Source organism: Neomonachus schauinslandi, chromosome 12 (genome assembly GCF_002201575.2).
Source record: "Neomonachus schauinslandi chromosome 12, ASM220157v2, whole genome shotgun sequence".
Classification (NCBI taxonomy): Eukaryota; Metazoa; Chordata; class Mammalia; order Carnivora; family Phocidae; genus Neomonachus; species Neomonachus schauinslandi.
In genome coordinates this window covers 88,368,909-88,388,045 of record NC_058414.1, presented here as the reverse complement: position 1 = coordinate 88,388,045, position 19,137 = coordinate 88,368,909, and the positions used below count along the sequence as shown (strand labels likewise).

The 19,137-nt window shown below is 38.9% G+C and overlaps 1 protein-coding gene and 1 pseudogene across 1 annotated transcript in view; one reads left to right on the top strand and one right to left on the bottom strand.

The window, feature by feature from the left end:
- The window catches only part of NUP205 (nucleoporin 205), an 81,207-nt gene that overhangs the window by 23,717 nt on the left and 38,353 nt on the right, over nt 1–19,137 (bottom strand). The window contains exons 19-30 of the mRNA XM_021693039.1: nt 18,855–18,975; nt 17,016–17,097; nt 16,576–16,740; nt 15,909–16,033; nt 14,199–14,313; nt 11,928–12,077; nt 11,069–11,140; nt 10,560–10,717; nt 9,956–10,036; nt 8,293–8,484; nt 7,482–7,749; nt 7,293–7,391 (exon numbers count right to left, since the gene is read on the bottom strand). Coding sequence (XP_021548714.1) covers nt 7,293–7,391; nt 7,482–7,749; nt 8,293–8,484; nt 9,956–10,036; nt 10,560–10,717; nt 11,069–11,140; nt 11,928–12,077; nt 14,199–14,313; nt 15,909–16,033; nt 16,576–16,740; nt 17,016–17,097; nt 18,855–18,975 — 1,628 coding nt within the window. The remainder of the gene's footprint in view (nt 1–7,292; nt 7,392–7,481; nt 7,750–8,292; nt 8,485–9,955; nt 10,037–10,559; nt 10,718–11,068; nt 11,141–11,927; nt 12,078–14,198; nt 14,314–15,908; nt 16,034–16,575; nt 16,741–17,015; nt 17,098–18,854; nt 18,976–19,137) is intronic.
- Nucleotides 12,484–12,993, top strand: LOC110582764 (annotated as a pseudogene).

Sequence of the window (19,137 nt, the reverse complement as noted above, 5' to 3'; positions counted from 1 at the left end):
ATGGGTAATTCAAAAACCCAGTCTGAGGAGCTATGGCATTTTTTCTATTTTACACATAGGATTGCCACAAAATTCTGTTTGAATAAAGGTTTTGAGTAACAGTCTGAAAGCCACCACATTATAGTTTGTTTTAGCCACAAATTGCATATTTCAAACATGGCTGAAATGAGGGTAGAGGGCTGCTGGAACATTACTCCACAGACTCTTCCACAAAAGCCCTAAGATACCCGCGATACCCCTAGGGCTTCACAGTGAAAACTGAAAGCAGTGATTTGCAGAAAACCAGGATAGGTATCATAGAAATAACTTGATTTTCATTTTCAAACTGTGAATAAGACTTCCAAGTTCCACATACTATTTATTAACAGCACCACCTAGAAATAAGAAAATTCTAAGTCTGCAATTTAATTAGAACTTTCTTTTAAATCTTCCATCTTTGGAGGGTAAATTAGCTCATCAGAAACCACCAAGTTAGTCTCTTATACAGCAAACCATCCCTTCTTCCAACATACCTTATAAATCACTGCCATGCGAGCTTTTCTAAATACCAACTTCATATCATATCTCTCAATAATTAAAAATGGCTACCGACTGCTTAATCCAACCACCTCTAACACTGCAATTTCATTTTCAAGGTCATCAATAATATGGTCCTACCCTCTCTACTTGACTTTGCCATCAACCTTCTCTCTTGCTTACACCCAGGACATCCCCCTTAGTCTTTACTCCCTCCTAGTTTGGGCCTTGCCTGAAAAGCTCTCCTCCATTTATTCCTGTGTAAAAACATCTTTACCTGCAAAGTCCAGTGAAAGTCTTGATCTCCTTTTTTCTCTTACCTCTTATAATTTATACTTGGGGTTTGAAAACTAAAGGCTGAGGGCAAAATCTGACCTGTTTTTATAAAGCTTTAATGCAACATAGCCACAGTCATTCATTTGCAGTCTCCGGCTGCTTTCACACTATAATGGCAGGGTTGAGTACTTGCAACAGAGAGCATGTGGCTTGCAAAGCCTAAAATACCACCTGGCCCTTTACAGAAAAAGTTTGCTGGCATCTGGTCTATATCATCCAATTTAACACTTTCTGTTTTATAAATACATATATTGTCATTTATACTAAAATGTAATCCTTATGAGAATAAGAACCCAATTAATATTTTCTGCTTCTTAGAATAAGTGAAAATAACCAACCACCAAATGATTACTGATTTTTATTTGTATTGTGAAAAACTAGAAATAATCTAAATGTCCAAAAATGGGTAGGCTAAATAAATTATGGTATTCCATAAGTGACAAAATGTACAGAACTATTAAAAATATTACTTAATGAAGAAAAAAGTTCATAAAATACTGAGTGGAGAGAAAAGGGAGATTATAAATCAATATAAAATGATGGCTGAAACTGTGGAAAGAGCCAAGATGCCCTTCAACAGATGAATGGATAAAGAAGATGTGGCCCACATATACAATGGAATATTACTCAGCCATCAGAAAGGATGAATACCCAACTTTTACATCAACATGGATGGGACTGGAGGAGATTATGCTAAGTGAAATAAGTCAAGCAGAGAAAGTCAATTATCACATGGTTTCACTTATTTGTGGAACATAAGGAATAGCATGGAGGACATTAGGAGAAGGAAGGGAAAAATGAAGGGGGGGAAATTGGAGGGGGAGACGAACCACGAGAGACTATGGACTCTGAGAAACAAACTGAGGGTTCTAGAGGGGAGGGGTTGGAGGGATGGGCTAGCCCGGTGATGGGTATTAAGGAGGGCACGTACTGCATGGAGCACTGGGTGTTACACAAAAACAATGGATCGTGGATCACCACATCAAAAACTAATGATGTATTGTATGGTGACTAACATAACATAATAAAATTTAAAAAATAAATAAATAAAATAAAATGATGGCTGGCTACAACCAAAATGTTGTGGTAGTTTTTAGCAGGGTAAAATGTGTGACTTCTTCTTCCCTTTATTAGTATATTCTAAATTTCCTACGTTCAGTATGTATTTTGAAATAAAAAATAAAAGCTAGAAATATTTTTTAAATGCCTGATTGTTAACTCTTAGTCAGATTCTCAGGTTTTTGTTTTTGTTTTTTTTTAATTTGGGAGAGAGAGAGAGTGAGTGCATGTGTATGCGAGTTGGGGGGGACAGAGGGAGAGGGAAAGGATCTTAAGCAGGCTCCCCGCCCGGCTTGGAGCACAACACAGGGCTCCATCTCACGACCCTGAGATCATGACCTGAGCCAAAATCAAGAGTCGGTCGCTTAACCAACTGAGCCACACAAGCGCTCCAGGTTCTCAGGTTCTAAAACAAGTGATGAGGAATGTGCATCTAAATTCACATCAAGCAAAGAGCCTACACTCAACTATATACACACACGTACAGCTATAGCTAGTGCTTTTAAGTCACTTACTGGAATCAGACCCAAAAGAACAGAGTCAACAGCAGGCAAGATGTTCTATGAGATCCTTTTAGTCCCACTACTTTATGACTTATGGGTGCATTTATACTATAATGCCAGATCACACTAATGCCTAGACCATAAAAACAGACTCTCACAAAAAATTTCTCAAAAATTTAATAATGGCAATAGATTGTCTTTTCTTTTTTTTTTTTTTTTTAAAGATTTTATTTATTTATTTGAGAGAGAGAGAATGAGAGACAGAGAGCATGAGAGGGAGGAGGGTCAGAGGGAGAAGCAGACTCCCTGCCGAGCAGGGAGCCTGACGCGGGACTCGATCCTGGGACTCCAGGATCATGACCTGAGCCGAAGGCAGTCGCTTAACCAACTGAGCCACCCAGGCGCCCTCTTTTTTTTTTTTTTTTTTTTAAGATTTTATTTGACAGAGAGACAGAGCGAGAGAAGGAACACAATCAGGAAGAGTGGGAGAGGGAGAAGCAGGCTTCCCCGCCAAGCTGGGAGCCCGATACGGGGCCTGGGATCATGACCTGCGCCGAAGGCAGACGCTTAACGACTGAGCCACCCAAGTGCCCAATAGACTGTCTTTTCTAACCGCCTTTTTAAAAAAGATGAATTGATATTATGGTTTCACAAAGAACAAGAATATTCTTGCTCAGGGGTGCCTGGGTGGTTCAGTCGGTTAAGCGTCTGCCTTCAGCTCAGGTCATGATCCTGGAATCCCAGGATTGAACCCCACATGGGGCTCCCCGCTCAGTGGGAAGTCTGCTTCTCCCTCTCCCTCTGCCACTCCCCTTCACTTGTTCTCTCTCTCTCAAATAAATAAAATCTTTAAAAAATATATATACATATATTCTTGCTCAAAAGTCACAAGAGCGCAAAAGAATTATGACAATTTCTAATGCTTACTTATAAATAAAGTGTAAAACTGAATATCATTAACTTGTCAAAATTAAGGGAAAAGAAAAGCCAATTTAAAACAGAACATGGGACGCCTGGGTGGCTCAGATGGTTGAGCATCCAACTCTTGGTTTCGGCTCAGGTCATGATCTCATGGGTTGTGAGATTGAGCCTCGTGTTGGGCTCTGCACTCAGTGGGGAATCTGCTTGAAGATTCTCTCCCTCTGCCACCCCCCCCCAACTCATGGGCACACACGTGAGCGCTCTCTCTCTCAAATAAATAAATCTTAAAAAATAATTAAATAGCCCCTCATCAGGCTCCCTGCTCAGTGGGAAGCCTGCTTCTCCCTCTCCCACTCCCCCTGCTTGTGTTCCCTTGCTCGCTGTGTCTCTTTCTGTCAAAAAAAAAAAAAAAAAAACTTAAAAAATAATAAATAAACAGAACATGTGAGAAAAGCTTATAGTAAAAGTGTTTAAGACTGCAACAATTTAAACAATTTTAAAATTAAGTAATTGAACCAATATCTTCCATACAGCTATATCAATCAGCTATAAATTAAAGTTGGATGATAAGCTCCTAGAAAATGAAAAGTCATTAATGAATCTGTTCTAAAAGCAATATAATCCACTTTACTGAGATTACAATAGAACATTCAAACAGAGCTAATCTCATGGAAATAAAACTAAGAAAGATGTACTACACTCTCTGCTCCGAAGTGTTAGCCTAACTTCATAAAATGGCTTTATAAATAAACTTCTATTGAAAATACTAACCTGCTAAAAAATGTGTATCTTTGTAATTATCAATCTGTCTTTAAACGTGAAGCATTTTTATAATACCAGAGCTTAAGAAATAAACCAAAAAAAGAAATTAAGAATGTAACAATGGTGCTTTACATTAAACATTTAGGCTCTGGTCAAATTATCCATATTTTCTCCTAGTGGTCACTGGTAGAAAAGAAAATAAAAAGTGAAAAGAATACAGACAAAGAGAGATATTCGTGATGTCAACTCTTGTCAACTAACCCCTAGGGATTACATACGCAAAAGCAATGTCAGATTTTAACTACACTGTTCTTAACTAGAAAGACATATAAAAATCTTCCACAGAATTTACTCAAAGAATATATGCTTTTGTTCCTTCCCAGATCTGCATTGCGAGCTCGAGGAGATAGAATCTACCAATAGGGATTTTCAGAAAGCTACCTATATGCTTAGGAGCCATATGATTTCCTTTTCCCTAAACTGTAAGCTCATAACCTTTGCCCATTTTTCTACTGGGTTATTGATTTGTAGGTGCTCTTTACATACTAGAAATTAATCCTTTATAACATGAGCTACAAATACATTGCTGGTACATATTATCTATCAAATTAAAAGGAAAAAATTACAAATTTCAAAAAGACAACAACAACAAAAAAGATGAAGATCTGGTCAGGAAAAGCAACATTCTATTACAAATTGAGAAAACTGAATTCTAATCTCAGATCTGTCACAGACAAGCAAGTCATTTAGTCTCTGTAAGTCAGATTCCTTTTAAACAAAACAGGGAAAATAGCTGCCTAGTATTCAGTATATATAATTATGTTAAAAATAAAGTAGGGGCATTTGAGTGGCTCAGTCAGTTAAGCGTCCAACTCTTGGGTTTCAGCTCAGGTCATGATCTCACGGTCTTCAGATCAAGCCCCATGTTGGGTTCCATGCTCAGTGCAGAGCCTGCTTGAGATTCTCTCTCTCCCTCTGCCCCTCCTCCTGCTTGCGTGTGCTCTCTCTCTAAAATAAACTCTTTAAACAGTAAATAAATAAAGTAAAAGTGGTATGGAAAAATAAGTATATAGACTTTAAAAATTCAGTTTCTGTTTTAAAACAAAATAGAAAGTAAGTACAGAGTCAAAATATACACATACAAAAAGACCCTCAATAAATATTTATTGAATTTAATTTTTTTTTTTTTTAAGTAGGCTCCATGCTCAGTGTGGAGCCCAATGTGGGACTTGAAATGAAGACCCTGAGATCAAGACCTGAGCTAAGATCGAGAGTCGGATGCTCAACCAGCTGACCCACTCTGAATTTAATATGTCTAATTTGAAACTTAAAAACACTAGTATCTAGGGAATAAATTACTTTGCTATTTAAAATAAGTCAAAATAAGCAGCAATTAAGTGGTAAAAAACTAATTAAGGGATGAAATTACTCTGAAAACAGATCATTTGAAAATAAAAACAAAGGAGAATTTTCTTTCGTGGTCCTATTACTTTTTTTTTTTTTTTTATTCATTTGACAGAGAGACAGCGGGGAGCGGGAGAGAGAGAAAAGCAGGCTCCCCGCTGAGCAGGGAGCCCGATGCGGGGCTTGAACCCAGAACCCTGGGATCATGACCTGAGCCGAAGGCAGACGCTTAACCGACTGAGCCACCCAGGCGCCCCACGTGGTCCTACTACTTTATCACATCTTGATAATGATGCCTTATAAAAAGCATGTTGTGGCGCGCCACCTAGTGGTTATGTGGTGATTTTGCCATAGTTCCACTAAATAGAAGGTTAACAAAAATTTTAGACAAGAGAAAAATGGGGGAGGTGGGAGGAGCAGGGAGTGGAGTCCCCATTACTATCTCTCTTTATAAAAGCTCTTATCTGTTTAAAAAGCTTCTCTGAACTATTATTTAATGACTTTAAAAATATTTTTGTGCATTTTTTAAGTGGGTAGGGCATTTCTATAAATATATCATTTGGCTATTATTACCTTCTAAGAAAGATATGTAAAAATATATAGCCAGTAAAGAATAATATGAGATGATCTGGGTCTTACATACAGAGTGGTTTTTAAAAATCTGTGTACAAAATAGCAAATACTTATAAAGGTTCTCAGAAGGGTACCAGGAGTCCATTACCAAAAGGTACTTACGACAAGTTCTTAAATAGCAGAATAACTCTGGTGTAGCATATTATATACTCATCTGCTGGATGGTTAAAAATATTTTTCATATCCAGAGACCAAAGAGTCCAGGTTATTACTCGTAACTAAAAATGCTAATTATATTTTAGAAAGTGGATTTATCAATATTTTTAAATAGGTATTACCTTTGACCAAGAAATTCTACTTCTTGGGATTTATCCAAGAAAAACCTCACATTAGTACAAAAAGACACATGTACACTATTGATGAGACTTCAAACTGGTAGGATGCCATCCGGTAGAATCTACTAAAATAAAAACGTGCATACTCTTTCACATGGAAATTTCACCATGAAGGATTCTTCTTAAAAAATACACAGGCATATAAAAGAATATTTGATGCAGCACTTTCCTGACAGTAAAAAATTAGAAATAATGGAAGTGCCTATGAATAATGCAAGTGGGGAAATAAATGTTTCCATATTATGGAACAACAGTCATTTGAAAAGATTCAACTAGGGGTGCCTGGGTGGTTCAGTCGGTTAAGCGGCTGCCTTCAGCTCAGGTTATGATCCCAGGGTCCTGGGATAGAGCCCCATGTCGGGCTCCCTGCTTGGTGGGGAGCCTTCCTTCTCCCTCTCCTACTCCCCCCCCCCCGCTTATGCTTTCTCTCTCTATCAAATAAATAAATAAATAATCTTAAAAAGAAAAAAAGAAAAAGATTCAACTAGATATGCACTGTGACATACTGCAAAGGAAAGAAAGACATGGACACGCTAAGTATCGCATATTGTTCAGTGCGACCAGAGACAATAGAGGGAGTCAAAAATATATATAAGCTAAAGTGGTATCTGAGGGTTTGTTTTTATAGTACTCATGTACTATCTTCTTAATTTTAGAAAATTAAACATTCTTCCTTGACTTTAGAGAAGGCGCTTTAATGATTCCATAAAGACTCAACAATTTGTTACAGCTTTGCTTAGCCAAAAGATGGAAAAGGGCCTTTTTTAAATTTAAAGTAACCAATCACTAAAACAGAAAAGATTAGGAATGTGTCTAGTTCTACCTGCTTCTAATGTGTCTGGTTCGTCTGGTCTTTGGGCGATTTGTAAGTAATACAACAGAGAGCCATACAGGTGTGTCCTCACTCGCTGGAATCCGCCACCTAGGGAGACATAGAGTAAAAGTCTCTTTTCAAATTAAAGTTAAAACAAATACAAAAGGTGTAATTTATAAGAAATTTAGATGAAAAGACCTGTCTTCAAAATGAAGTCCAAGAGCTTCTTCAATATAATGTGAAGCGAAGAATCTCCAATAGAAGCAAAACCCACCACAGGGCTGTCTGCTGGAGGAGGGGGCGTGAAAGAACTCTCAAGCATAAAAGCGTAATGGGTCTCTCCGGGTCCCAAGACTAGTGGTTGCTTCTGTTCCGTGCGAACGGCCTGGCTTAGGTGAGCAGTCAGGGTGAACACGGCACCTGCCACCACCGGCATTAACTCCTGCGCTGCTTCATCATCCAGGATCTTAAAGCAGAAAGACAAATCGGAGTGAAGACTGCGCTTTCAGCTACAGTCATTACGGGTTTTATATGCATTTAGCTTTCCAACTACCATAAGAATGTAAGAATGGAATGGCACTGTTCAAAGCAAATAAAAGCTAATATACAGAAAGAAATTGAAACATGATGCTGGTAACACATGTTCTTAACCAGAAGGGATTCCTATCAAAATTCCTTAGGGAGGATTTTAATGTAAATTCACATAAATGGTCTCACCACCAGTGTCCCATCCAGTATGTCCAGGGTGGGATCCAGCCCTGTGTATTTTTAAAAAGCTCCCTAGATAATTCCGGTATGTACTCTGGTTGAGAGCCACAACTGTACAGAAGCCTTTCTCAAGGAAAGTCTTCAACACCGCCAGTGCACAGCTCTATTTATTCCTACTATAAAAGGGGTGGGGGGGGCAAGGATGGTGGCAAACTGTGTTTAAATGGTATACAAATAAAGGCAATATAGGAAGTTATTAGGAAGTAAGGAAGTTCAGGAAGCCATTTAGGAAGTACGTCACCTTATCATGCACATCTTGTAAAATATCACGAATAATCAGTTGTCGATCCTCTGCCTGAATGAGGTCCTGGGGACAAGCTGTCAGTATAATTTCTACCAGCTGTCTCCATGACTCTAACACATGCCGTTTTGCATGAAGACATTGCAGCAATTTGTTTCTTCCTACCACATACTGAAGTATAGTGCTGATTTCCTAAAGCCACAGAAATTGAATCACAAGGTAAACACATGGGCAAATAATATCTTTTATTAATACAGTCCCATTTTCTTTTAAAGTTTATTTATTGGGGTATCTGGGTGGCTCCGTTGGTTAACAACGTCTGATTTCAGCTCAGGTCATGATCTTGGGGTCCTGCGATCAGGCCCCACATCGAGCTCCCCGCTCAGAGGGGAGTCTGCTTTCCCTTCTCCCTCTCCCTCTGCCCCTCCCCCTACTCGTGCACGAGGGCACTCTCTCTCTCTCTCAAATAAATAAATAAAATCTTTTAAAAATAAATAAAAGTTTATTTATCTTTTTTAGTAATCTCTACACCCAATGTGGGGCTCAAACTCACCACCCTGAGATCAAGAGTCGCACGCTCCGGGGCGCCTGGGTGGCTCAGCTGGTTAAGCGACTGCCTTCGGCTCAGGTCATGATCCTGGAGTCCCAGGATCGAGTCCCGCATCGGGCTCCCTGCTTGGCAGGGAGTCTGCTTCTCCCTCTGACCCTCCTCCCTCTCATGCTCTCTGTCTCTCATTCTCTCTGTCTCAAATAAATAAAAAAAATCTTTAAAAAAAAAAAAAAAAAAAGAGTCGCACGCTCCTCCAGCTGAGCCAGCCTGGAGCCCCAACAGAGTCCTATTTTTAACTCTGTCTGTTCATCTGAATACATTTTTATTTATTTATTTTTATTTTTATTTTTTTTAAGATTTTATTTATTTATTTGACAGAGAGAGACACAGTGAGAGAGGGAACACAAGCAGGGGGAGAGGGAGAGGGAGAAGCAGGCTTCCCGCTGAGCAGGCAGCCCGATGCGGGGCTTGATCCCAGGACACTGGGATCATGACCTGAGCCGAAGGCAGACGCTTAACAAGTGAGCCACCCAGGCACCCCTGAATACATTTTTAGTACACTTTGGAAACCTTCCACATGCATGCCAATAAGCAGAGGTGATAGGGGTAGAAATGAGCTTTTTAACCCCATTTTCTCTTTGTATTGTCTACTTACGCTTACTCTCAAACACTAGTTGCCTAAAACTCAAGGTCAAGGGCATGTTTCCCTGACACATCTTTTATTTCTTTGCCTCTTGCTTTGGCCTAGCCAGCTGTGTCTCCATGTATGTGGTTCTTCCTGCCTGACCTCTTACCATTACTCCCCACCTGTGATGACAAATGACTCTCTCTTCCCTCACTGACAGAGAGCAAGGGAAGTCTAATACACAATATGGACAGGTTGCAAATCCTTAACTAGCATAACAGAAAAAGATTTTATTTCTTCTGGCATCCAGACATTAACTTCAGTTTAGTTTATAAAAATTTTAAAGTCAAAATGAAAGATTCCATTAACGTTTAATTTTAAGCAGTTTACTAATTAATCAGCTACAAATCAATTTACTGTTTTGTTTTCTAACTGGCAGTTAAGTAGTTTAAAAAGGTTAAGACTAACATACACTCAATGGGGCTTACCTCCATTAGTAATGGTCGCTGGCCTATGGCTGCCATACCCTGAAGGGCATTTACTTCAGCTACAAGAACCCTATGAAGAAGCTATATAATTGAGAAAAGAGAGAAAAATCAGACCACTGAAGACACTGACAGAACAATACCTCTACCAATTACTATAAACTGACCTAGAGGGAAAAGTTTTGGATACCTTTACATATAATCTTCAAGTGGCACTGTCCAGCTTCTAGACACAAACTTTAGGTATCCCTCACATTACTAAGTGGTACCAAAGAGCCTCGGTAACAGGTCAGTTGGTGCAAATGCCCTTGGGTATCTTTTTCCTACTAGTGAGGCCATTACCATTTACCTGGTAGAGAGTTAAATAGCTTTACCGTTCCATAGCTGGGCAGCATGACTGCTCTCAGGAAGGTGATGGGGAAACTTTTAAAGAGGTAAAGTTAGTGTGGCCTATTCAGTTTCATTTCCCAGCTGTTTGAAAAATGAAAACACAGCCCAATAAACCAATATCCTTATCAGAAAACAACAAGTGTATGGGTTCTATTTTTGTCCGATGACTCAAAGTCAGAAGCCCTTGATACTGCACGCACTTCAAAACAATCCTCACCTTGACATTGCAGACTGTCTGTCCCCGTAAATTCTTATGTTCACAGTTAGCAATAACTTGTTCGATCTGGGCCCGATCAAAGAAATCTAACTGCAAAGGCTCAGGGATCTCCTGACTGAAGTCAATCGAGTCAAGAATACTTAGAATTTTTCGACGTACTAGAAATAAATAAAAAGTAGTTCAGTTGTACTTGGAATAGTGAGGAGAAAAGCAAACCATTGTACTCAGCTCACGCCCAAAGGCAGTGCTATGGTCAAGCAAGTCCAGCAACAGAAGACTGTGTTGAAATCTAAATTTGACTTTATTTCTAATATATCCATTTACAGAAATATTTTTTCCATTCATTCATCCTAATTACAAAAAAATTATTTCTGAATGGCAAATAATCCTTTCTATAGCTTTTCTATACCAGTTCAGAATTTGCAGACACAGGAGTAATAATTACCTCTTGAAATTTTAAGCAATTTAATATATACCTATAAAGTCATTACAGATTCAAAGGTCTTTACCTTTTGTAGCAGTGTCAAAGTGAAGGAACCCAGAGACAGACCTATTTTCATCTTCCATTCCTCCTTCACCATCTGTTAGAGCATCAATAATAACAGATCAGGAAAAGAACATACTTGTAACATTTATTTGGAAATAACAAACATAAGGTATTTCTTTTTCTAGGTCATTGTTGCTAGGTCAAAGAGCCCTCCACAAATGGATAATTGAAATGCAAAGATGATGAGGACTTAACAACAACATTCATCTAATTCTTTCCGTCCCTAGGAGATCCACTTCACAACTGTAAAGAGGATAATCAGAACTCCCAAAGAGGCAGGACCCAATCATGCCAATGAGATGATTAGAAAAGCTTATGTTTAATTTGCATGTATAATACACATTAAAATATCATGGGTCATGCTGGCTCAGTGTGACAAACTCCACTGAATATTTGTGGATATGAATATAGCAGAATGTGGATGCTTGAAACAATAATAAAATGACAATTATGGGATGATTTAAAAATTTTGTGTTTTAAGGAAAAAACTTTTTTTTTTTTTTTAAAGATTTTATTTATTTATTTATTTGAGAGAGAGAGAGAGAGCAGGAGAGGGGGGAGGGTCAGAGGGAGAAGCAGACTCCCTGCCGAGCAGGGAGCCCGATGCGGGACTCGATCCAGGGACTCCAGGATCATGACCTGAGCCGAAGGCAGTCGCTTAACCAACTGAGCCACCCAGGCACCCCTAAGGAAAAAACTTCTAAAGACAGAAAGAACTTGTTTGGCCTACAATCACATGCTAAGCACAAGACTGTTGTGCTTGCATTCACACAGACCAGTCAGCAGCACAATAAAACAAATGCCAACATGCACACACTGACCTGAGTACGGTTTCACGGGCATGTCATCCAGTAAGAGGTGTAGGAGCCTCTGGGTATGGGACCGTTGACGATTCAGAGAAGTTACCCTTAGTTCTATTGAGGCAGTCTTCATTAGCCATGACATCTGGTTCAGCATAGACATTTCATACTCTGCAAGTTACATACAGAAATTTAGTTTCATAGAGTAGTAACACAGAATCATAACAGACCTAAATTCCGTAACTCATCAGATATTTTCCCATGTCACATTGTCAATAACTTATAAAACCTGGCATCAGAATTTATCACTCTAAGAAAATTAAAAAAGCAAAAACAGATGCTAAGAGAGAAAAAATAAACAAGTATATGTCTATAAAAAATAAGCCAAAGCAAATGAAGAACAAAGGAGAATCAAGTTTCCATTACCAGAATAATTTTACACAGATCTAACTAAGTCTGTCCTATTTTGACATTAATATGGAACTTCATACTTAAAAAAAAATTCTCAAATATATAACTTGTAAAAAATAAAAACCTAACATACAGTTTGACTTTTATTTCCTAAAACAAATACACAATGCATGATTTTACGATATCTCTGAAGATAATCAAGGACACCCGATTTAACATACAACTAGGGTTGGTTTTTACACCACAGCAGCCACTCCAGAGCTACAGCCATGGCCTGTGCTACCCTACGGCTGTGGGCCTCACCGCGGGCCACAAGGTGACCAAGAACACGAGAAAGCTGAGGCACAGGCACCACGGGCACCTCACCAAGCACACCAAGTTCATGCGGGACATGATCTGAGAGGTGTGGGGCTTCATCCCACAAAAGCAGTGCACTGTGGAGCTGCTTAACGTCTCCAAGGGCAAGGGGCTCTCAAGTTCATCAAGAAAACGGTGCGGAAACGCACCAACACCAAGAAGATGAGAGGAACTTCGCGATGTCCTGGCAGCCACGAGGAAAGCGGCCATTGAGAAGGACCGAGCCCCTCCCCACTCTGTGCAAACTAAAACCTTTCCAGAAACAAAAACAAAAATGAAACCTATAATTAGATTTGGAACCACTTACAGAAGTTTTTGAATCCAATATCCTTAATGGGCCTGATCTGAAGTCCTAAATTCTAACAGTACAAACATAAAATACACCAAATACTCCTACTCCTACTGCCACCAGCTCTACTGCCAATAAGCAAAACCAGATGGATTTTTGAAAGACAGATACAGTAATAGATAAGACATTAACTTTTGGGGCGCCTGGGTGGCTCAGTCGTTAAGCGTCTGCCTTCGGCTCAGATCATGATCTCAGGGCCTGGGATCGAGCCCCGCTACTCGGGCTCCCTGCTCAGCGGGAAGCCTGCTCCTCCCTCTCCCACTCCCCCTGCTTGTGTTCCCTCTCTCGCTGTGTCTCTCTCTGTCAAATAAATAAAATCTTTAAAAAAAAAAAAAAAAGACATTAACTTTCCCTCCTGATTAGGTAGAAAGGAGGGTTTCTTAAAAAGCTTGTTATATAAACAAAATCTTAGGACTAAAAATAAGACATGCTTATTATGAAAATGAAGTGAAAAATTTTTTGCCATTAGATAATTCCCAAGGGCTTCTCACACCCTCACTCTAAAAAGTAGATTAGTAGCTGATAATTACTAGTAATCCAAATTTATTATGAAATCTGTGGGCTTACATTTCCCAAAACATAAAGATGATACAAAATAATCTTCAAAAAAAACTCCACAGACTACAACTGTCTGGATATAATATGAATTCAGAAAATTGTTACAAAATGATCAAAAAGAAAATTATAAAGTAGAATCCTATAAAACATAGCCTGGGATTGTGGTGGTCAGGTCAATAAACTCAGCTATAGTTTCCACTGTACTTAGTTTTCCATTTCTCATGTCAAGACCTGAATTGGTTTCAACATATACATAAGAAACAAAAGTAAAACAAATTTTAATTTATTAAACACCTTCACTCAAAAAATCTAAATTTCCAGAATCATATAAATATTTTCTTATCTCTTCAACACAATTTAAAATCTTTATTTGGTAGTATAAGAATCAAATTCTATCCTTGACAAGCTATTTTTAAATAATTTAATGCCAACAGCTAGAATAGTGAGGCTTCTCAAGAAGAAATTACAAAAGCAACCCAGAGTAAGAAGCAAAGTAACAAAATGAAAGCAGAATTCCACAAGTACTGTAACTGCTACCCCCCAATGTTGTATAAATAAAATCACTCAACATGGACTTTACAAATTAGTTACAATAGTGTGGGAAAATAACGTCCTACCTTTGTTAGAAAAAGGTAAATGTTGCAACTGAGAAAATAAGAAATCCTGGCTGGTTCTCAAGTACCTCATAGTAGGACCGGATGTGTCAGAGCATGCACACAACTGATATATCACCTAAAGAGTTCAAATGAAATAAGAAAATCCCCAAATCATTTTCTCTGTGTTAAAAATTTTAAGATAAAAGGTGACCCAAGGTTTACTAAATGGAAACTAAGACCCATCAATAACTCAAGCAAAATGGATAAACACATATAAAACAGATGCTCAGTTACAAGCAGTTGTTGGTACCCCAACTCAAGAAAACATATTGGAATATAATTGAGAGTGTTGATGACATCACTATAGAACTAATCTTTAAGTCAGCCTAAGTATATTAATACATACAGTTTAGTATTTTAACTATTATTAATAGCAAATTACTCGAAGTAACTTCTAAAAATTGTACTGAGTAGCAGCACATCTGCTTTCCGGTCTGTCAGACTCTCCGCCGTCACCCTCTCCCCAGCTTCCTGTCTTAAATCTGGCTCCTTTCACTAACTTCACCTGCCTAACTCCTTTAGCCTCCATGATTAAGCTTATCAACTACTTCTACCTAAATACGTCGAATTCTAGAGTACTGCTAAAATGCCCGTCAAGGGCGCCTGGGTGGCTCAGTTGGTTAAGCAACTGCCTTCGGCTCAGATCATGATCCTGGAGTCCCAGGATCGAGTCCCACATCAGGATCCCTGCTCAGCGGGGAGTCTGCTTCTCCCTCTGACCCTCCCCCCTCACACTCTCTTTCTCATTCTCTCTCTCAAATAAATAATTTTGTAAATAAATAAATAAAATGCATGTCAAGTTTGTTCTCCCATTAAGGAAGAATTCATTTTGATTCTGAGGAAGACCTAGCTTACAGGCTTTCCTTACAGGACTTACAGTTAAGGGCTGTTTGGACAGCCAGAGGACAGGAGAAAATTGTAACAGATTACAAAAAGAAAAATGGGAGAATAATAAAGAAAAAGCTCCAGGTCACTAGAAGCCAACGATGCCTTTTTTATTCTGAAAATGTGAATCAAGGGTGCTGCTGAAATTGAGAAACAAGTCGCATCTTATAAAGCCTAGTTTTTCACACACAAAATAAGACAAGAAATAATCACAAGCGAACACAGACAAAACAGAAGCTCTCAGTACAGTTTCAACTTTGCACTAATTTGACTTTCCACCACCTTACATTTAGCTCTAGTGCTGGAGTCACATGGTTCTTAAATCGCGCTCTCACCCACAGTCCTACATTCTCAGCTAAGTCTCACAACAGCCCGCTGCACACATTAAACTCAGAGAAGTTTCGTGCCCCACCCAAGCTGATTTAGCTAGTTAAGGGTTAGAGATGAGAATCAGAGGTCTTCTGACCCAAATCCACTACTATCTTCACCAAAAAGAGACAACTTGAAATAGCACCACTGGACACTTTCTACACTACCAGCTCAAAATCCATCTCAAAAATCTAATTTCCCTCATTTTTCAAAGGAGTGACATACAGGATCTGTAGATCTATAGGAACTTGGGGTTTGTGCTCCGTGGATTTTATCTATAAATGAAAGACCAGCCAAACTACCAAATGAACTCATTTTAACTCAAGTCTTACTGTTAAACTTCCGTACCTGTGATATATTCAAGCACCTAGTTAAATTTCTTCTACTAAGTGCTATCAAATACAGCCTTCTGTGTACCTGGTAACATAGTTCAGCGAGTTGAGGAGATTCTCTCACTGCCACCGGGCCTGTTCTCCCTTCAGTTCCCTTCTCCAAGATGTTTAAAATGGCATGAAGGCACGTCCGAGGGCAACCTAACACTCCTACAGGAGACCAAAAAGAAGTTCAGCTTTTCAAATTTCTGCATTAAAAACTTTAAAATCCCTTTAGAAATATTAAATTCCAGGGCGCCTGGGTGGCTCAGGTGGTTAAGCGACTGCCTTCGGCTCGGGGCATGATCCTGGAGTCCCTGGATCGAGTCCCGCATCGGGCTCCCTGCTCGGCAGGGAGTCTGCTTCTCCCTCTGACCCTCCCCCCTCTCATGTGCTCTCTCTCATTCTCTCTCTCTCAAATAAATAAATAAAATCTTTAAAAAATAATAAAAATAAAATAAAATAAAAAGAAATATTAAATTCCATAAATATATGCTCCACTGTAAACACACTTTCAAATACTGACACAGAAAATTAATAAATGCTAATTTTCCAAAGCTTAATTTGTTGACTTGATCTAAGTTCTAAAGACTTACCTACCATATAACCTCTCACTTCCAGTTAATTATCCCATGAGCCCAGAATTCAACGAATGACCATTTAACTACATAAAACCGAAAAGAAATCAATGTCTATGTGTCTTCTGGTTATACCTGGGTCTTGCAGGTTTGTGGTACTGACAGGTTTCTTCAGTTCAAAGCCCAGGAGATAGAGAGCAAGGTTGGGTGGGTTGCGTTCCAGAGAGGTGATGAGAAGATTCAAGATGTGGATTCTTGTTTCATGACGGATTCCAGCTAGCTTCTTTTCAAGTTCTGATCCTTAATGTGGAAATCCACAAAACAAAATTACAAAACAATAAACAAATCAAGATAAGTCAAGTTTAAATACATAAAGCTTGTATTCCAAACCTCCACATTCTCTTAAAGTTCACTTCATCAGCCATTAGAGTGCAGATTTAAGAGGTTTCCAGAAAGCCTTATGTGTTTGTGCCAGCAAATTCTCAAACTTCTCTTGTATCACCAAGAGACAGTTAACAGTTTTCTTTATATTATTTATAAAGAGTAAAAAATGTCCATGTTAGTAGAAGACATACCCTCTTCTAGACGTACAAATTCTTCTGTATCTTCACTATCCAAACACTCCACAAATCCAGCCATCAGCTTCTGACTTACACTCTGGGGTCATATAAAGATTTTTTAAAAGACAAATTATAAGCTTCTTAAATATTAAAGAAACTATGATAAATATGCTATGGATTATAAACATTTGTCTACAAAGAAGAAAGGCAAATCTCTAAAGTACTTAGGTTTCAGTTTCGCTTTTAATTAATAGGAAACTCAGTTCCTTAAATTGCCATAAGTTAGCTCTCTATAGAAATAATTAAAGAAACAAAAATTTTTTAAGTTACTGGTTTCAAAACTTGCTTCCCTAATTTTCTTTCCCAAAGGATCAAACCAGTTTAAAAAAAAAATGACATTAAATTGCCATCTCATGATCTCTTCATTGTATACCCAATGCTATGAGATCTTAACTAAAATATAAAATAAAATTCTCATCTTCTCTCTTTAGAAATGTATTGCTTATCACCAGTTTTACGTATCTGGGCTGGGCTGAGAGATTAGACACTACCCCATCTCCTCGAGGAACCTAGCAGGATATTAAAATTGGTAATAATAATTCATACTCAAATGTATATGAGTGAGCTGAGAACCCTCACTTTCCACATCCCCTATCATGTAGCTTTTGTGGGGTTTTTTTGTTACAATTAATTAATGGAACTTCAATATGTGGGTGATACACTGATTGCAGCCCAACAAAGGAGGATTCTGATGAAAATACAATCCTCTCTATCATGTAGTTTTATCCAAAAGCCAGATCAGACCGTGGTTCTCAACCTGGGTGGCACTGCTGCTCCAGACGGCACTTGGAAACATGTGGGGGCATTCTGAGTTGTCACAACTAGAGTTTACTACTGACAGACACTGGCAGGGCACCAGGGATGCTAAGAGTCTTGCAATATGAGGAAGAGTGACACAGAATGAAGATCTGTCCCATCTAAAATGCCAGAAGAGTCTCTGTTTTATTTTTTAAAGATTTTATTTATTTGAGAGAGGGAGAGCACGAGCAGGGGGGAGGGACAGAGGGAGAAGGAGAAAGAGAATTTCAAGCAGACTCCCCACTGAGTGCAGAGCCTGACATGGGGCTTGATCTCTGGACTCTGACATCATGACCTGAGCCAAAATCAAGAGTCAGACACCCAACCAACTGAGCGACCCTGTCACCCCAAGAGTCCCTCTTTTAAAACACTGTACACAACAAAATTCAACTAGCTAAAGCAGTGACTTCTAACATGAAGATACAAGGGGAAAATGCCTATAAAGAGCAGGGGAAAAAAGTAGCAGATTCCCCAATAGTGGCTATTCAGCATAGAACCGAGCTATTCAGAATAGAAAGAGATTATAAATTAGATTAATAGAAGAACATCTGAAAACTGTCTACAGTGCAATATCAAATGAAGTGACACAAATGGAAGTCACCAGAAAGCCACAGCAGCAGACAACTCAACAGTGAGACACATTCAGAATTGCACAGGCTCAGACTACGGTCAGAGTGACCGACAGAGTGAGACAAAGGATGCAGAACACAAGCAGAAGCCATACTTACAAACCTCATCACCTTAATGTACTCAGAGGGGCAAGAGTTTCCCTCCGCCTGCCAGGCACACACCACAGCGTCTGGAGCATCACTACGGATGGTGTTCTCTTCAAAACAGATCACAGCCCAGTACATGGACGGGTCTTCACCATCATATATAAATATACTTACTCTCACAGAATTTTTTCATAAACATGAGTAAGATTCCTCCACAGACACTGTGACTTCCATACATACTCAGAAAGTACCAGAAAATAACAACACCAAAATCAGTTACCTGGTCATGTGTGAAATCTCCAACCAATTTTATCTGAATATTGGAATTGCAAGAGATACAGCAGAGGATCTTGGCACTTTCAAAAGCCAATTCCGGATTAGTATTGCCATGATAGAGGTATCTTTAAAACAAAAAAACATTTGACGAACAATGTGACAAAACTTTTGGCTTTTCACTCCTCTCTACAAGGAACATTTAGAACCAGGCCATACAGCACTCTTGGGTGAATGAGACAAAGGTTTCTGTTCTAACTAGATGCAGTCTGTTATGGGTTGAATTGCAT